The following is a 17,448-nucleotide window of genomic DNA, read 5'->3' on the forward strand; positions in this document are numbered from 1 at the left end:
TGAACGGAACGGGAAGCTGGGGTGATGGGAGCAAAAGTGCTGGACAGTCGTGGCTGCGTCCTAGAGGGTTCCAGATTTAGGGGCTGGGTAGGAACTTTTGTCTCTTTTTGGAACGTGAGCGAGACCTTCCAACAAGGAGGGCCAGATTGGACTCATATTAATACTTTGAGTAGGGTCTCAAATCGTTCATTTTTTAAATGCCTGGACACAGCAAGCCAGTCCAAGGTAATTAGTGCAGAACTGACCTTTGCATAGGCATTATCTATGCAGGAGTCAACACTTGTTTTTGACTCAGTCGTGTATGTATTTAAATTTGTAGTATTGGACCCTTCTTTAACCAATTTATTCCCTACAAGTTATTTTCTAATTTCCCAATTGTTAACACTGTCTTCATTCCCCAAAGTTTTGAAAGCAGATATAATGTTGCCCCATTCTAAATGGGAAAACTATACCTTAGATTTTGGGGCATTTTTTGGTTTTAGTTTTTTTTGGAAAAAAAATTCAATTCAATTCAAGCAGACACTCCTTTGTAGCTGAATCACAGGTCTTCATTCTATTTTCTGTCAGTTTAGATTAGAGGGGAGGGTAACATCATAAATTTGTAGTGAAATAAAACTTTTAAATTTCTTCTGTAAGCCTTGTGTGGTCCCCTTAGTTTAGGGGAGGAAATAAATGCTTGGTTATTAAGGTGGAAAGAACATGAAATTGGGTAGGAAAAAAGGTTATATCAGTGGAGAGAATCAAATTCCTTTCTGCCAGAGAAAGGGGTAGAAGAAATGAACTCTTTGTGCCCTGGACAAAAAAACAAAACAAAACAAAACAAAGAACCGTAGTGTTCAACATGTCGACAGCTATCTACTCATGCTGAGGTCCACTGTGCATACTGAGAGTCAGGCATAGTGGCACACACCTGGAATCCCAACACTCAAGAGGCCAAGTCAGGCGAAACTGCAGAGCCAGCCTAGGTCAGTCTGAGCTACACAGTGAGATATAGGCCCACCCAGGCTAGGGTTTTCATATTCATTCTCACACACGCGTGCGCGCATATACACATACACACACACTATCATCACCACAAATCTAGATATAAAGCTGGGTGATCTTAAGTCTGTGATCTTGGCACTTAGAAGACTAAGGCAGAACTGAATGCCAATCTGGATGTGGTCCCAGACTGACACTGACGTGAATATTCATTAAACTGGAGAACTGGCGGGAGCTTCAATTATCTGACAGTTACACAAATGGGGTCCATGGGAAGTGGCAGTCTATGGTATGTCTTGTTCACATTACATTACAGAATGTGTTAACAGTGACTTCCTAAAGATACTATCTTGTGTCTGCTGAGAAATCAGCATGATATAGAGGAGTACATAGTTAGGTTGTATCTTATCTTGTTCTAGTTTAATCACTAGCTCTATGACTATGCCTGTAATTTTATATGTACAGTCTGTTAAAAGTAACTTGAGGACAATCCCTACTTCACAGGGTGAAGTTTGATCAGTTAATTATATGTGAATGAGTCCAACAGTGCCCAACAGGTACTTCTTCCTTTGATAACTGCATCTTAGAGGGCTTTCTGGTGACCAGAGCAAAACTGCTTCCTGAATTCAGATTTACCTTCTCTGAGCCATCCTTCTGAAACTTCAATCTACAGCAACCCCAAGGCTACAGGAAACCAGGGCTGCAGGAAACCAGGGCTGAAGGACACAGGCCTCTTACCCACCTGAAATAAGCCCTTCCTTTGTGCCCACAGACTTGGTTAGGATGGAGAGTGAGCTGCTAGATGCACTCTCTGTACTACAGATTTTTGGCCAAATGACCACAGAATCTGGTCAAATGGTTCAACAGTTTTTAAAATTCAGTGGGAGCTCTTGGGGGAATGTATGTCAAAAAGCCATACTCCAATATAGGATCTGCAAAGTAAACTTTGGCCCCGCTGAAATGGTGAGATTAGAAACTGGCCCATATATCTTATGACCTCTTGGTCTCTGGAAATGGCAGGATCATTTTTAAAGACAAGACAGACTGCTAGAGCAGCCCGCAAGCTTTGAACATCAGGTTCAAAGTAGAACTTCACACTCTGGACTTACCTCCTCCTTCTAAAGCTGAACCTATTGTACTTGTTTTTGAGATGGGGTTTCACTCTATATATAGCCCACTATGATTGTGAATTTATACACTGTAGGTCCAAGCCACTATGCCTAGTAGGCCTTTTTCTTTTTTTTAATCAAAACCAAGCCTTCTTCAATATCTAAAAATTTCTTTTATCACAATGGTAGAGCAAAGTTTCCCCCAGGCAAATCCTGAAAAGGAAAAACATGGATTTTTGGAGTTAAAGATAAAAAGAGTTTGTCTCTGTGGGAAAGAGAAGTCTTTGAGGAGGAGAAAACATTTTAGCTACACATGGAAGGTGAGTTTAGGTATGGAGGGCCTCTCCAGATGTTGAGAATTCAGTACATGTATTTCAGTACATGGAAATACTGAAACTACTCAAGTGTTCTGAATGTAGCTGGGTCTGGGCTTTCCCAGCATCTTGCAATTGCAGCATCAGCAGTAAAAAGCAGAAAGAGATAAGCATGATGATTCCTTACTAAGTAAAGTACTATCGCAGCCAAGGAGGCCTAGTCACCGAACAAGACCTCCAACTTTTCTCTATCCCAGAACTGCCAGGACTCACTGAAGAAAAAAAAGGGGCCTTTTTAGAGTGATGTGATCCTACTCAACAAACTACCCACCTCGGAGGTCTTGTGCTCTTCTTTCTCCCCACATTTGTATCTCAGACTCCTTAGTGGACACATTGCAGAGTAAGTAGAACCTATCTGAGCAGTCTGCCTGGGTAAGTAAGCTTGTGACTTTCTATCTCAATGAGAGGAATAGGAAGGGGAAGATCCTGACATCACACCTGTGTGAGGAGATCCTGACATCACACCTGTGTGAGGAGATTGAGGATCAAGATTTGGAAGACTAAGGGTCATGAAGGGCAAGATGGCATCCACCAGCAACGTCATCCAAGTAGTGAAGCTACATGGTCTATCAATAACGTTCCCTTGCAGAAGAGACCATCCTAAGCTCACTGCCTCAGAAACATTACAACTAGTGGGCTTCCCTCTCTATGACTTCATATCATTCTAAAGATCATATATCCTCAGGTTTGCTGCTAAGTCAGAGACAACCAGACACCACAGAAGCATTAAAAACTATTACCTCAGAAACACCTATGTCTCAAGAAGAAATGAGCATGTGGAAGTACAGAATGATGTGGCTACTGTTCATCATCAGATAGAAGATGATGAACAGATAATTATCTTTCCAATAAGGGACTTTCAAACTGATCAACAAAAAATTGTATATTAAACAACTTTAATATTCTGCAGCTGGGCAGTATGATGCACACCTCTGATCCAAGCATTCGGATGGAGGCAGAGGCAGGGGAATCTGAGTATGAGGCCAGCCTGGTCTGCAGAATGAGTTCTAGGACAGCCAGGGATACGCAGAGAAACCTTGTTTCAAAAAACCAAACAATAAAAAATAAATATCCTGGAAAAAACACGAAGACAGGAAACAGCGGATCAAGTGCACTCTTCCTAAGATGCATTGCCTTTTCCTTAGATGTGTTATGCCTGCACTTACAGAGTAGCTTCCTGAGTCACTCATTCGAAGGACAACTAAGACTAAAGAGACTGTGGGTCCTCTCCTGTGCAAAGTTATTTCTGCAGAAAGTTTTAAGAGGGCAGTATCTCTGGCCCTATGGTGGTGACAGTGTGAGGTGGTCTGAAACTCAATTTGTGGAAAGTCCTTTGCTCTAGAGGCTAGTATCCCATCTAAATAAACTGAAGCCTGCTTTTTTTCTCATTCCTGGAGCCGGAGGGCTCCAGTGGAATTGTGTCATCCACAGACTTCCTCCTCACCACCCATAAGAAGCCAAGATATCCATAGATCTATCCAGAATAATTCTGTGAGCCAGAAGAGCCAGTAATGACTCAGCAGCAGACTCTGCTGCTCCTTCCCAGCTAGAATTAAAGGCAGAAGGAAGCTCCTCCCCAACTGATGGCCACATCCTTACCACAAACTGAGTCATGGCCACACCCAGCCTGTATGGAAAACTACCAAGGAAAGGCAGGAAGGTAAAGTTCAAGGAGTTTGTGAGTTTTGAGTCCAATATACTCTGTACTTAGCATTGAGAAAAACAGTTCCTTTTCCTGACCCCATCCCTTATCAGGCATGTGTGGATTTAAGTGAGGAAAGATTGCTTACACCCAGAGAAGTGAAAAGTGGGCTGTCACTGTGTGTGCAATAAGGGCTCTGGCCTTTGTAAAGAATGCTGTCTTGTAGCTCACACCTGTCTTCATGGACCCCAGCCCTTTCACCTTCTAAGTAGCCAGGCCCCCAAGTCTCCTTCCACGGTTGTAAGCAGGTATCACTAGAAAAACACCAGACCCTACCAAGCAATTTTCTCTGCTGTGAGGGCATTCTGTCAGATAAGGTTTATGCTTCCTTACACTGCTGAAGAATGAACCCAGACCTTTTATGTATTAAGCAGAGGTGCTATGGCCTAGCCACAGCCCCTGCTTTCAGAAGGCATTTTTGATTTTGGCTAGAATTGTTTAATCTCATGTTTTGAATTATCAGGCATTATGAACTTTTGAGATCAGCTTTTTAGTAGAGAACTATAAAATATGTACGATTTCATTGATAATGCCCAGTGTGGTGGGGGCATGCCTTCAATCCCAGCACTCTGGAAGCAGAGGTGAGATTTCTGTGAGCTGGTCTATAGAACAAGTTCCAGGCTGGCCAGGGATACATAGTAAAACCCTTTCACAAGGGCAGCATATCAGACACCCTGCATATCATATATTTATATTACAATTCACAACAGTAGCAAAAATTAGTTATGAAGTAGCAGTAAAAATAACTTCATGGTTGGGGGTCACCACAATATGAGGAAATATATCAAGGGGGTTGCCACATTAAGAAGGTTGCTCCAGATACATTTAAGGTCTCTGAAGAAAATGTGTCTTCCATTTTTGCTATCAGCAGTAAATGAAGAACCAGAAAAGGAATTCTTGAATCAGGTTACTATGATTAGCTGTGAAACATAGTGAATTGTTTAACCTCTAAGATTATTTTATCATCTGTAAAATGGAAACAACAACACCTTTTTCTGAGGCTTTTGTGAGAATTAGGAGTCATTATATGTAGCATGCTTGCAACAACATATACTAACACAGATAAGATGTCATCAAAATATTAAGGTACTCTGCACACTACCTAGAAACTAATTTATAAGAATTAAAGTATGTTAATTCAAATATCATATTACGGGTTACAAAGTCTTCCCAGGAGGATTTTCAGTTGCATGTATCCACTAATAGTCATTTATTTGGTAAACTATTTTTTCTGTTAGGCCTGAGTCTTAAAAGAGTGTTAGAATATACTAGCTATTTCCTTTTTGAGATGGGATTCTTGGTTCCTTGCTCAGGTTGGTTTTGAAATCCTGGGCTTAAGTGGTTCTTCTGCCTTAGCCCCCAGGGGATAAGCTGAGACTGTAGGTGAACCCTACCATACTCATTTATAATGTACTAGTAATAAGGGCTTAGGAAGACAATGAAGGTTCTTTGGGAAGGGACTTTAAGAGTGGTATTGACTTGTTCAAAATGTCAGGATCCGCAACATAAATAAGAAAACCTAGGTAAGAAGGTGTTGTGAAATATGATGGTCACAGAAGACAATAACTAGTCTATTGAAAGGAAGAGCTATAGAATTTGAAATCATTATCACTGGAAAGTTGGGCTTTTGCCAGGCATGGTGCTATGCCCACTTTTAATTCCAGCACTTGGGAAGCAGAGGCAGGCAGATCTTTGTAAGTTCAAAGACAGCCTGGTCTATAAAGTTAGTTCATGGACAGCCAGGGTTGCTGAACAGAGAAACCCTGTCTTGAAAAACTATTTTTAAAAAAAGAGAGAGAGAAGGAAAAAGAAAACTAGAAAGAGAAAGAAAGAGAAGGAAGGAAGGAAGGAAGGAAGGAAGGAAGGAAGGAAGGAAGGAAGGAAGGAAGGCAGGCAGGCTGGGCTTTTAAAGGAGCTTTGTGGTATTTTCTATATTTACACCTGGTTTTCATTAATATTTCATAAAATATTTGGAAATGTTCAACACCTCTCAGCTATGCTTAGAATTAAAAAAGGGGGCCAGACGGTGGTGGCACACGCCTGTAATCCCAGCACTCGGGAGGCAGGGGCAGGTAGATTTCTGAGTTCAAGGCCAGCCTGATCTACAAAGTGAGTTCCAGGACAGCCAGGGCTACACAGAGAAATCCTGTCTGGGGGGTGGGGGTGGGGGAATTAAAGAAGGGAACTGGGCATGGTAGCAACAATGCCTTTAATCCCAGAACTTGAGAGACCAAAGCAGATGGTTCTGAGTTCTAGGCCAGCTTGGTTTATACATAGTGAGTTGTAGACCAGCCAGGGCTACATAGTGAGACCCTAGCTTAAAAGGTAACTAACTAACGTTTTTCTTGGGTATATGGAACAAGTCTGAAAGGCCAGAAGTTTCCTTAATAAGACAAACCAAATCTCCCATGGTTAGCCAGTGTTAAGAAAGGTAATGGTTTCAGGACACCTACCTGTTCAGGGAATTCCAACTTCTTCCTGTGAATTCTCACTCCCAACTCTGACAGCCCACAGCCCCCTTAGGGCCTCCAGCACACTAAGCAGGCATTTTATTACAGATCTATTCCCACAGGCTATGAGCCTTTCTTAAAAGACTTCCTGCTAGAGAACTCAGCTTTCTCACACCTGCCAGCTTATCCCTTCACCTCACTCATCCCAACTAAAGGCCAGGCAGAGGGCAAAGTAAGGGCCTAGCATCTGAGATACAGAGCAAACATGGCTGACAGGGCTGGTTTTCTGTAGAAAGCAGCTGGTCCTGAAGGCTGCTAAAAGAAAAAAAAAAAATCCAAAGCAGCTCTGGCTTCAAAGGCTGGTTTAAATCTTGAGTAACCATCATCAGTTGTATTCTTACTCTGTTTCTTTCATCTACATAACTGATACACTTCACCTTTTAATCTTTTGATTAAAAATACTAACATCAGGGCCTGAGAGAAGGCTCAGTGGTTAAAGAACACTGGTTGCTCTTCCAGAGGTCCTGAGTTCAATTCCTGGCATCCACATGGTGGCTTACAACCATCTGTAATGGGATCTGATGCCCTCTTCTGGTGTGTCTGAAGACAGCTACAGTGTACTCATATACATATAATAAATGACTCTTTAAAAAAAAAACCTAACATCTGTAGTATACAAAACTATAACTAAACGAGCAACGCATCTTTTACTTCACGAAAGACAAATAGTCCCAACCTTCAGGATATTCCACTCTCAGAACCAAAACCCTTACCTAGGCCCTCGGGTAGGTGCTGGGCCACGGCTAGTCAGACCACAGTGATCATATCCAGTCCACAGCACCTTCTATTTTATTGTTTTATTTACAAACAGGGTGAAGTCAATTGGGCAAATCAGGGGTGGGAGTCAGTCAGGGCCATCCAAATGTGGAGTAGTTCCTGGATCAATCTCCACCATGAAGGCCACCTCTTCTATCCTTTTCTTGCCCCATGAATTTCTCAGGGCAGCCTCACTTGCTGCTCCTGACCCTTTTACAAGGGCAGATGGATCCTGGGGGAACGGGGTGGTACGAGGGCTGGGGCCCCCTCAGTTTGTGTAAACCTGAGTTCCGATCACACGCATGATTTCCTTCTGTATCTTGGGGTCCTGAGTATTAATGTTGGCATCGCCCACCTGCCCATCCTCATATCTGCCAAAGACAGGGCCAGTGTAAGCATAAAAGGAAACATAGTACGAAAGTAATGTCTATCAGAGGAAATATGCTTCAAGACATAACCATTTCATCCTCAAGTCAGAGATCTTGTCACTACTCTTCAGGATGAAGGGGTCAGCTTAGGAGTATTCCTCTGCACAGCCCCAAATAATCTATCCTTATCCCTAAGGAAAAGTCCCAGTGCCTAAATTAGACAGCAAGGGACAGAACTCAGACAACAAAAGAGGACATCCTCAATGGACACACAGCATCCACCACCCTCACCAAGGAATTCCAAGGGCTCCCTTTGGACTCACACAAAGAAGAACCTTGTGCAGACATGGTCAGACACAGGGCACACCCAAATGTTGCCATGTTTCTGGAGGTCCTTAGATGTAATCACTGGGGAAAAGGAGCCAGAAGTCACAAATATAAAGTTAAGACAGTCCAGGTAGGGAAGAAGGACATGATGTTTCGACATAATTCTTGGCTGATTCATGTGCTAAAGGGGCATCAGAAATAAAGGCTAGGGTTCCGAAAAGACATGCACTGGGCGAGCTGCATACCTTCACAAAGTGCTATACAGTTTAGATTCCGACTCTGCAGAAACCTTGACTGAATGGATCGTGTCTGAAATAGAAAGAAGCAAAGGAGAGCAGAACAAGGTAAAATGTTAGAGTTAGTCTTAAAATGGCTGCTTAGTTACTGATGATGGGGATGACAAGGACAGGAACTCAGTCTCCTAAGCTCCCAGCCACCCTCCAACCGTTTGTGTTTGCTTACATATAATCACCTAATGGGTCCACAGCTTCCATGTTCATCTTTTCACTTAAAAACCTACCTTTTGCCGGGTGGTGGTGGTGCACACCTTTAATCCCAGCACTTAGGAGGCAGAGGCAGGTAGATTTCTGAGTTCAAGGACAGCCTGGTCCAGGACAGCCAGGGCTAAACAGAGAAACCCTGTCTCGAAAAACCAAAAGAAAAAAAAAAAAAACCAAACAACAACAAAAAACCCAAAACCAACGCCCCCCAAAAAAACCTGCCTTTACTTTCATACATACAACAGAGATAACATATGACTAAAGTAAGATCTTTACAACATATTTAATGCCTTTAAGTGACCTGCAATGACCCCAGTTCTACTATTCTCATTATTTTTAGCAGGATCCAGGGGAAGATTCCTAACTCAGACAGAGCCAACAAACAGTACCTGGGGGATGGTGTTCATCCTGTTGTATCTCTGGACCAGCTCATCCTTGGAAGGCATCCTGTGCTGTCCTTTGCCCATTCCTGTCACAGAAGGACAAACTCAGTTAATTCACCCATTTCTTAAATATTTACTGATGTATTTACTATATGCCAGATACCAGCCTAAGACACTTGGCGGCACAGTGGTGAATAAAACAAACTATTTTTCCACAGGGAATTTAATCTGGTGGAGACTGCAGGCAAGAAATAAATAATTACAACATAGTCTGGTGAGGGTTGTGATAGCTAGAGCCCTAGGTGAACCCTGTGAAGGGGAACTAACCTAACCTAGAGTTTGAAAATGTCCTGATGCAGTAAGGAAGAGTTAGTATAATAAAATATGGAAAGCATAAAGACAGAGCCACAGGACTTAAAATTTGCACATACTATAATGAATATGTGGCGAGCTTTTTGGGGCCCCTTGGCAGGAATTTGGCATTGGCCCAGGACAGGGAAGTAAGCTCAGGCAGGAATCTGAATGAAAAAGTAGGCTCAGGCAAGGATATAACTTTGGGCTATGGCAGGGAAGTAGGCTCAGGTATCTGGGTGGTCCGGATAAGCCCTTAAAAACAGTCAAGGGACTCTGTTTATTGCAATGCTTGTTCCTTGACTATCTATGTTTATTGTCTTGCTTGTTCCTTAACCTGGATTTGACCTTATTACTTGCATGTAATTAAAATGGTATAAAAGCAGATTGGGAAAAATAAACCCACCTCAGCCTCAGAACTGGCTGGGGTCATGCTACAATGTTGTCTAATTGTATTTTTTCTTTTCAATCTTCCCTCCTGCCTGGAGAACATGTTGACTGACTGAGTTGGCTTGTTAACCAGGTTAACAGATGTTAACCAGGGTCAGACCAAGCAGGGCTTATGGGCTATTAAAGTAACTAGGGTTTATCCTCTAAAAACTCCAGGGAACCACTAAAGGGTTCTATTACACCAAATAGCACAACTCAGGAAAGAAGGGACTAGTAGAGTAGGATACCTTAGAATCAAATGACAAGCCACAGATATGAGTTAAGAGAAAAAGCAAGGAGAAGAAGGTCAATATGCTGTAGTTTTAACATTACACAAAAGAGAGGTTAAAAGTTCAGGATAAAAGGAAAAAAGCGAGTCTTTCTGTATGGATTCTCCAGAGATGTTTACAGTGATAACCACCTTGAAGAATCCTACCTTTAAAAAAAAAAACAAAAAACAAAAAACAACTCCCTCTCATTTCTACATTATTGCAGTGTATAAATTATCTACCATTTTTCTTTGTTGAGACAAGGTTTCTCTGTGTAACAACTCCAGCTGTCCAAAAATACACTTTGTAGAGCAGGCTGGCCTCAAAATCACAGAGATCCACCTGCCTCTGCCTCCCAAGTGCTTGAGATTATAGGCATGTGCCACCATGCATGGCTTTTTTATAATAATAAAATTTTTTCTCTACCATTCTTAGCAATTAATTACACAAGAGACTTTGTTTATAGAGACTAAAATCAGAGTTCTTACTTAGGTATCAAAAGTACCTCCCAACTCTTTTGTGGCCTAAGGACAGGGTTTCAGTCTGTTTCCAGGCTCATCATAAATATAGTCTTACCAGTTAGGGGAAGTATGTAACCAAGGAGATAGGATAAAAGTGAAATCGACGATGTTATCATTACAAGCCATGAACAGGGTTCCAGCCTCACCATTCTACTTCATCACAATTTCACTCTGATTTAATTCTTGGTTTGCCACTGGCTTTTTATTTCAAAAGTTTAAACTTAATTTTATTTATTATTAGGTATCTATGATATGAGTGTAGACACACATAGAGGTCAAAAGACAACTTTTTGGGTTTTGTTGTTTTGTTTTTATTTTGTTTGGATTTTGGTTTTCCAGTCTTAGCTAACCTAGAATTCACTATGTAGACCAAGCTGGCCTCTAACTCATAGAGATCACCTGCCTCTTCGAGTGCTGTAATTGGTGCTGATCGCAACAAGCTCAGAGGGCTGCTTTTAAGAGATGGCAGGGATCAAACTCAGATCATGAGGCGTGGGCATAAAGCACTTTTACCAGTTGAACTATCTCAGCAGCTTATTCTTGGTTTTATAAAGTGGTGTGGAAGTAGGAGGTAGTAACCATTGGACTACAATTCTTCATTGAGCAAACAGACTGTCATCTCAACACACACTTATTTTTTGTTACTCTTGTAAGAAACCCATGGCCTGAACAAAACTCAGCTTGAACTGCCAATCCCTTCCTCCCATAGCACAGAAACCTTCTGTTCCACCTGTTCCACCATCCTTAACAAAGCTCAACTGCATCTAAACATCATGACCTCCATCAGCCCAGATTATTTCAATGGCAAAATTCTAAGAGAACTTCCCATTCAGGTTCTACTCCAGAAAAAGCCGGCAGAAGAGAAAAGGATAATTTGATTTATTTGAGTCTTGGAGATGGCACTTGAAGTAACTGAAATCTTGTTCTGCCTCAAACCTGTGGCACTGTCCCATTCATACTGACCCAAAGCTTATTCTACTCTTGTCCTGGGACTAATAATCTCTGGACACTTTGGGTCCAGAATGAATCTCTAAACAGAACTAAACAAAGGAAATTTCCAAATCTATTCACTGTCCCTAATTTCTTCTGATACTAATGGCCAAGTTCTCAGCAGTGCCATTGGTCAAATGTGTGCTCTCTGTTCATATTCATCCCCACCTGGAAAGTACACCCAATGCTGCCAACCCAAAGGTTCCCTGAGGAACAAGAAACAGAAAACCAGGGCAGACTAAGGAGAAGAGAGCATACTACAGAGTTGGTCAAATGCCAGAGTAAGGGTATTAAGTGGGACATTTGTGTACATCCCACCCAATGTAGCAGAGATTCCTAGTCTTCTGGGACCTAGATATGCAGTCATTCAAACAAAACCTCCCCTTGTGAGTCTAATATAATAGTGAGAACAATGGCCTACAAGTCAGGAGACTTGGATTCCAGTCATCTCTCTGCTACTCAAAGCTGTATGACCCAGAAAGTGTTTGCTTTTCTAAGTATCACTTTCCTTATCTATAAAATAATAAGGAATTGGACTAGATGCTCAATAACTCCAATATCAAATTCCTATAGAAATCTTTTGGTGGTAATCTGGATCTATACTCACTGATAATTCCAAGAGTAAAATCTATGGTTTGGAAAGGGCAGTGTGATATGATGCTTTAATGTAACTGGTAAAGTGCTAAGGAAGGACAAGAAATCTGTAAAGATTCCTGGCTCCATCTGGTAACTGAAGGTATTCAAGTACCCAATGATCTGAAGAAAATAAAAGAAAGAAAAAAAGATGAGAAAAAAAAGGGAGAGAACATGGGCACTAAAAGCCAGGAAAATCTGATTACTGGAAATTAAGAAATTAATCAGAAGAATGGTCAGGCTGGAAAAAAGATAAACTCTGAAAATTCTGAAAAAGAAGACAAAAAAAAACCCTAATTCAACCCCTCTCCTATTTTGAATCTGAAACATAGCATATGATTTGCTCACATATTCAGGATGCATTGAGCACTGACCCTGTTAAGATTAAACATGTTGCTTCAAGACACTGACTCTAATCCACAACACGTCTTAGAGGACCTAGTGCCCTAAAACTAACATTTATTCTGCAGCACTGGGAACTGAAGCTACAGCCTAACACATGCTGGGCAAGTGCTCTACCTTGAATGACACGCTCAGCCCAGGGTTTGAATTCTTTCATATTTTCATTTTTATCTAATTTTATCACACATACCCCTGTTAAGTTTGATTTTGTCTGCCTTTAAGCAATATAAAAATCACATTACACACAGCCTTCTGGGACTCGCCTATTTTGTTAGTATTTACTATTTTGTTAGTATTTACATGTGTAGAGGTCAGAATACAATTTCATACATCGATTCTTAACAATTCCACCTTGTTGAGGCATGGTCTCTGTTGCCATTTCTGCTGTGGTTAGCACTGAAGCTCTAGGTGATTCTCCTGCTTCTATCACCTATCTCTCCATAGTAGTGCTGGGATAACAGATAGTTAATGAATCTAACTTTGTTATGTGGGTTCTAGGTACTCAACTTGGGTCATTAGATTTGTATGGCTAGCACTTTTAACTACTGAGTATTCTTCAGCCTGACTTGCCAATTTTTAATCAATATTACTAAGAATGTCTATGTTATTACATGCTACTGATGTAATTCATTTTCATTGCTCAATAATTATGTGATCATATCAAATAATTTGTCTCTTATTCTGATGATGATGATCTGAGCTATGTCTAAGGTCTGTTGCTGCAAACAGTCTTGTGAGCCGTATGTCTTTGAGTTTGCATATATAGGAACGAAAATGCTGGGTCAAAGAGATAAACTATGTTTCTTTATAAAGTAAGGTCAAATTGTTTTTCTGATTCAGCAAGATGGCTCAGTGGGTAAAAGCACTTACTTATAACCAAGCCTCATGACCTCCTAAGTTGGACCTCTAGAATCCTCAGTAGAAGAAGACTGACTCTAGCAAGTGGTCCTTCTAACATCCAAAAGCGCAAATATGTGTGCACACACACATACACATGTGCACACACATACAACACAATAAAGAAACTTTTTTCTTAAAATGGCTGTGCAGACAGTATAGGAAATCTTGTGGCTTTTTACAGCCTCCAGTATAACTGGGTATTATCAGATTTCTTACTTTTTGTTGATCCACATGGGTACTAAATAAGTCACTTTGGTTGTATTTTACTTCCCTCTAGAGCTTTCACATGAAGAGGGGCATTTCTCTTCAATGTTCTCACCATGTATATATTATTTACTTGCTTTTCCAATAAGCTTTGCAGTAACTAATATTCTTTTTCATATCACTTGAGATTGAACTCAGGACTTTGTATATGCTCTACCACTTAGCTGTATACTGGCCCTTCACTTAAAATCTGAAATAATGTCTTGTTAAGTTGCCCACACTATCCTTGAATTTGATACATACATACATACATATATACATACATACATACACACACACACACACACACACACACACACACACACATCCCAAGAAGGCCATGTATTTGTGATCACACTTCCCAAGATACAACTGTATGCCACCACACCTGGTTAAGACATTTTAAGCTACATTTAAAATTATTTATTAATAAATGTATACATAAAATATTATGTATATAACTGTGCACTATGTACAAATCTTCAGATACCAGAAGAGGGTATTGGATCTCCTGAAACTGTGTAGGTGTTGTGAATTGAACCTGAGTTCTCTGGAAAGTAGTCAGTGCTCTTAACTACCAAGCAAGCCACCTCTTCAGTACCATTCAAATACATTTCATGATTAAGCCTACATTTTTATGCATCTTACAGGTACCTTCTCCCAGTTTGTAGCCCATCTTTACATTCCCTTTAAGACACATTCTAATAGCCAGGTGGATTTCTGTGAGTTTGAGGTCAGTTGGTCTACAGAGTGGGTTTCAAGACAGCTAGAGCTATAGAAAGAAACCCTGTCTCAAAAAAACCAAAAATATATATGTGTATTTGTGTGTGTGTGGTGTGTCTGGATGTTTGTGCAAGGGAGCACTCTGATGGAGAGCTTTAGCTTCAATCATATTTGCTGAGCTTTGATTAGTTGTAGCAATTTCTCTACTTTCTAGATTTTTACCTAAGATTAAAACAAGTTGCTCCTTGTAAGATTATGGGAAGATAGGGAATACTTAAGAGGTCAATAGAGTGTTTATCTATCTTGTTTCAAGCTCTGAGTTCCATCCCCAAAGAAACAACCAAAACCCCAAAATGCTGTTACATATTTCTAGTCCTGTCAAAAAGTTTCAAAGATTGAGTTAGCATTTATAGACTCTACCCTGAGCTTTAAAACTGTGTTACATATGTAGGTATGCTGGCTTCTTTGTTCCCATTTCTTCCAACTCTTCTCAACCTAACCATGGGTCTATCAGTTGCTTTTGTTGTGGCCTCACTACACATGCTAGGCAAGCACTGTACCACTAAGCTACATCTTATCTTGGTCCCCCATTTTTAGTCTGTTTGGCTTTTGAAATAAGGTCTTATTCTGTAATCAGGAGTGGCCTGGAACTTACCATATAACTCAGACTGCTCTAGAACTCATAGAGGACCCCCTTGTGTGCCGAGTCACCAGGTTCCTTAAAAGAAGCATCAGGCTTTCTCAGTCCTACCCTATACTGTCTATATCAGCACACTCATTTTTCTTATTACCTATCACTGCCTCTTCCTTTTTGATTGGCTTGTTCTATCATTAAAAAGGGTTCTAAATGTTTCGTTTTTATAGTACTGAAGACTGACCTTAAGGATCCATGTATACAGGCCGGGCGGTGGTGCACACCTGTAATCCCAGCACTCGGGAGGCAGAGGCAGGCGGATTTCTGAGTTCGAGGCCAGCCTGGTCTACAGAGTGAGTTCCAGGATAGTCAGGGCTACACAGAGAAACCCTGTCTCAGAAAAAAAAAAAAAGATCCATGTATGCTAAGAAACACTCTACCATGAACTTATATTCCCAGGCATTCTATAAGTTTATTTTAATAAGTTCCCAAGACTGACCTCAAACTCATGATCCTCTTGTCTCAGCCTCCTGAATATCTGGGATTACTGATATATACCACCATAACTAGATTATTAGTTTTGTAGTTATATGATTCTAGATATGTTTTCTTATTTTTATAATGATTATAATTACCAAAAATACAAAATAATAATTTAGAAAAAAAATCTAGTATAACTGCCTTCCTATAGAGCACATGCAACTGCATGGTAGTCATTGATTAGAGAATCCACTGATCAAGAACAAAAGCAGACCAGAGAAGAACATGAACCTAAATCACTGAAAGTCCCAATTCTAGTTCTTTTCCTGAGCTAGATAATTCTAGAATCATCACCTTAGATGCTGGACCTTATTCATGTCTCTAAAATGAAGTCCTTTTCTCTTGTACTCAATGTGACTATTATAATAGTGTGTGGTTATAGACTACTTAAATTTTAAAAGAGGGTTGAAAGAGAGGATAATGTCTTTAAAAACATAAGACCAAAATAATGTCTCCAAAAATTCTAAGACTCCAACCCTAGAGAATATTCACACATGAATCCACATGTACACACATAATTTATAATTGCTCATATCAAAAAGTAGTTTCCATGGGCATGGTGACACATGCCTGTAATTCCAGTTCTTAGGAGAATCAGGAATTCAAAGTCATCTCTGGACATGTACTGAGTTCTAGAACAGCATGGACAACAGAAGTCCATCTTAAAAAAACAGAACAAATCTTGTCTTTCCAGTTATTTATTAACTCATCCCCAGGGCCTAGTTCCTGTACAACACCATTTTTAACAATAACTACTCCTGCCTCATAGATAATCTAAGTTTCTAATGAGAGAAAATAGAAAGAGACAGATTATGTATCCATGACTGGAGAAGGTACTGACAAAGACCAAGTATCCATGATGGGAGAGGAGACAGCACAGACCATGTGTTCACAAATGGATGCAATATAAAGAGAGTCAAGGTAGCCAGAGAGTACTGCTTACCTGAGTATCCAAAGGAAATACTGGAGATGGGGCTCAGGTAGATGCCTTTGCCATAGGCTGCTCCATGCAGCTTGCAGGGAAACACCAGGATGAATATATGAGCCTGGGCCCCCCATGGCTGTATATTAGGCATCCACAACACTTACGTAGCCTCTGTCTTTCCATTCGCCTATCTTTCTCACACATCCAAATAACTCTAGGTACCTAGTCTTGAAAGCTGATTGGCTAAACTGCTTGCTTACAAAGCACTACAGATCACTGCCTTAGAGAATGGAGAGGAGCAGAGCCGCAGAGTCACTTCTGAGTTCATACTTCTGACACATTCATACTTCTGACCCCAGGCCTTCATACATTTTCAGATTCTCAAACAAAGGAACTATGAAAGAGGTAGCAGGAAGAGGAACAAAACCACTCCCTGTAGTTTCTCAGGACAATGAAATAAGTCTTTGTAACAATACCTTGAAGAGCCATAAAGTGGAAAATCACTGCCATTATAATAGGTTAATTCTCTTCCCCAAATTACCCAAACACACAGCTCAACCTAAAATATACAACAGACACATTCATTCTACATTTACAATGCCAACTTTCTCTGTAAGGAAGCTCCCAACTAGGATAGGAATGAAGCTGCTGAGGCATGAACAGGTTTTCCCATACTTTGCAGCAGACTACCATAAAACTGAGAGAAGTAGGGGGTGGAAAGGAAAATGAAAGAACCTCACCTGCAGTTTGGTGTAGGATGCATTGACCAGCCCATTGCGCAGGATTGAATGCCAATTCTCAATGTGGGACCCACTGTAAGGCAGGATACTACATGTCTCGTCACTGTATGAGATTCCCAGGAATACTCCAAAGCCATT

The 17,448-nt window shown here is 40.7% G+C and overlaps 1 protein-coding gene across 7 annotated transcripts in view; it reads right to left on the bottom strand.

The window, feature by feature from the left end:
* Nucleotides 1-7,442: 7,442 nt before the first annotated feature.
* Nucleotides 7,443-17,448, bottom strand: part of Parp6 (poly(ADP-ribose) polymerase family member 6) — a 33,709-nt gene continuing 23,703 nt past the window's right edge. For 6 of the 7 annotated variants that reach the window (XM_052188155.1, XM_052188154.1, XM_052188153.1 and 3 more), the window contains exons 19-24: nucleotides 17,311-17,383; nucleotides 16,589-16,658; nucleotides 9,017-9,096; nucleotides 8,373-8,436; nucleotides 8,124-8,208; nucleotides 7,443-7,803 (exon numbers count right to left, since the gene is read on the bottom strand). In XM_052188155.1, coding sequence (XP_052044115.1) covers nucleotides 7,701-7,803; nucleotides 8,124-8,208; nucleotides 8,373-8,436; nucleotides 9,017-9,096; nucleotides 16,589-16,658; nucleotides 17,311-17,383 — 475 coding nt within the window. In that variant the 3' untranslated portion in view covers nucleotides 7,443-7,700. Of the gene's footprint in view, nucleotides 7,804-8,123; nucleotides 8,209-8,372; nucleotides 8,437-9,016; nucleotides 9,097-16,588; nucleotides 16,659-17,310; nucleotides 17,384-17,448 lie in introns of those variants that run through there. The other variant, XR_007978797.1, reaches the window with a different exon arrangement.

Source organism: Apodemus sylvaticus, chromosome 7 (assembly GCF_947179515.1).
Source record: "Apodemus sylvaticus chromosome 7, mApoSyl1.1, whole genome shotgun sequence".
Lineage (NCBI taxonomy): Eukaryota > Metazoa > Chordata > Mammalia > Rodentia > Muridae > Apodemus > Apodemus sylvaticus.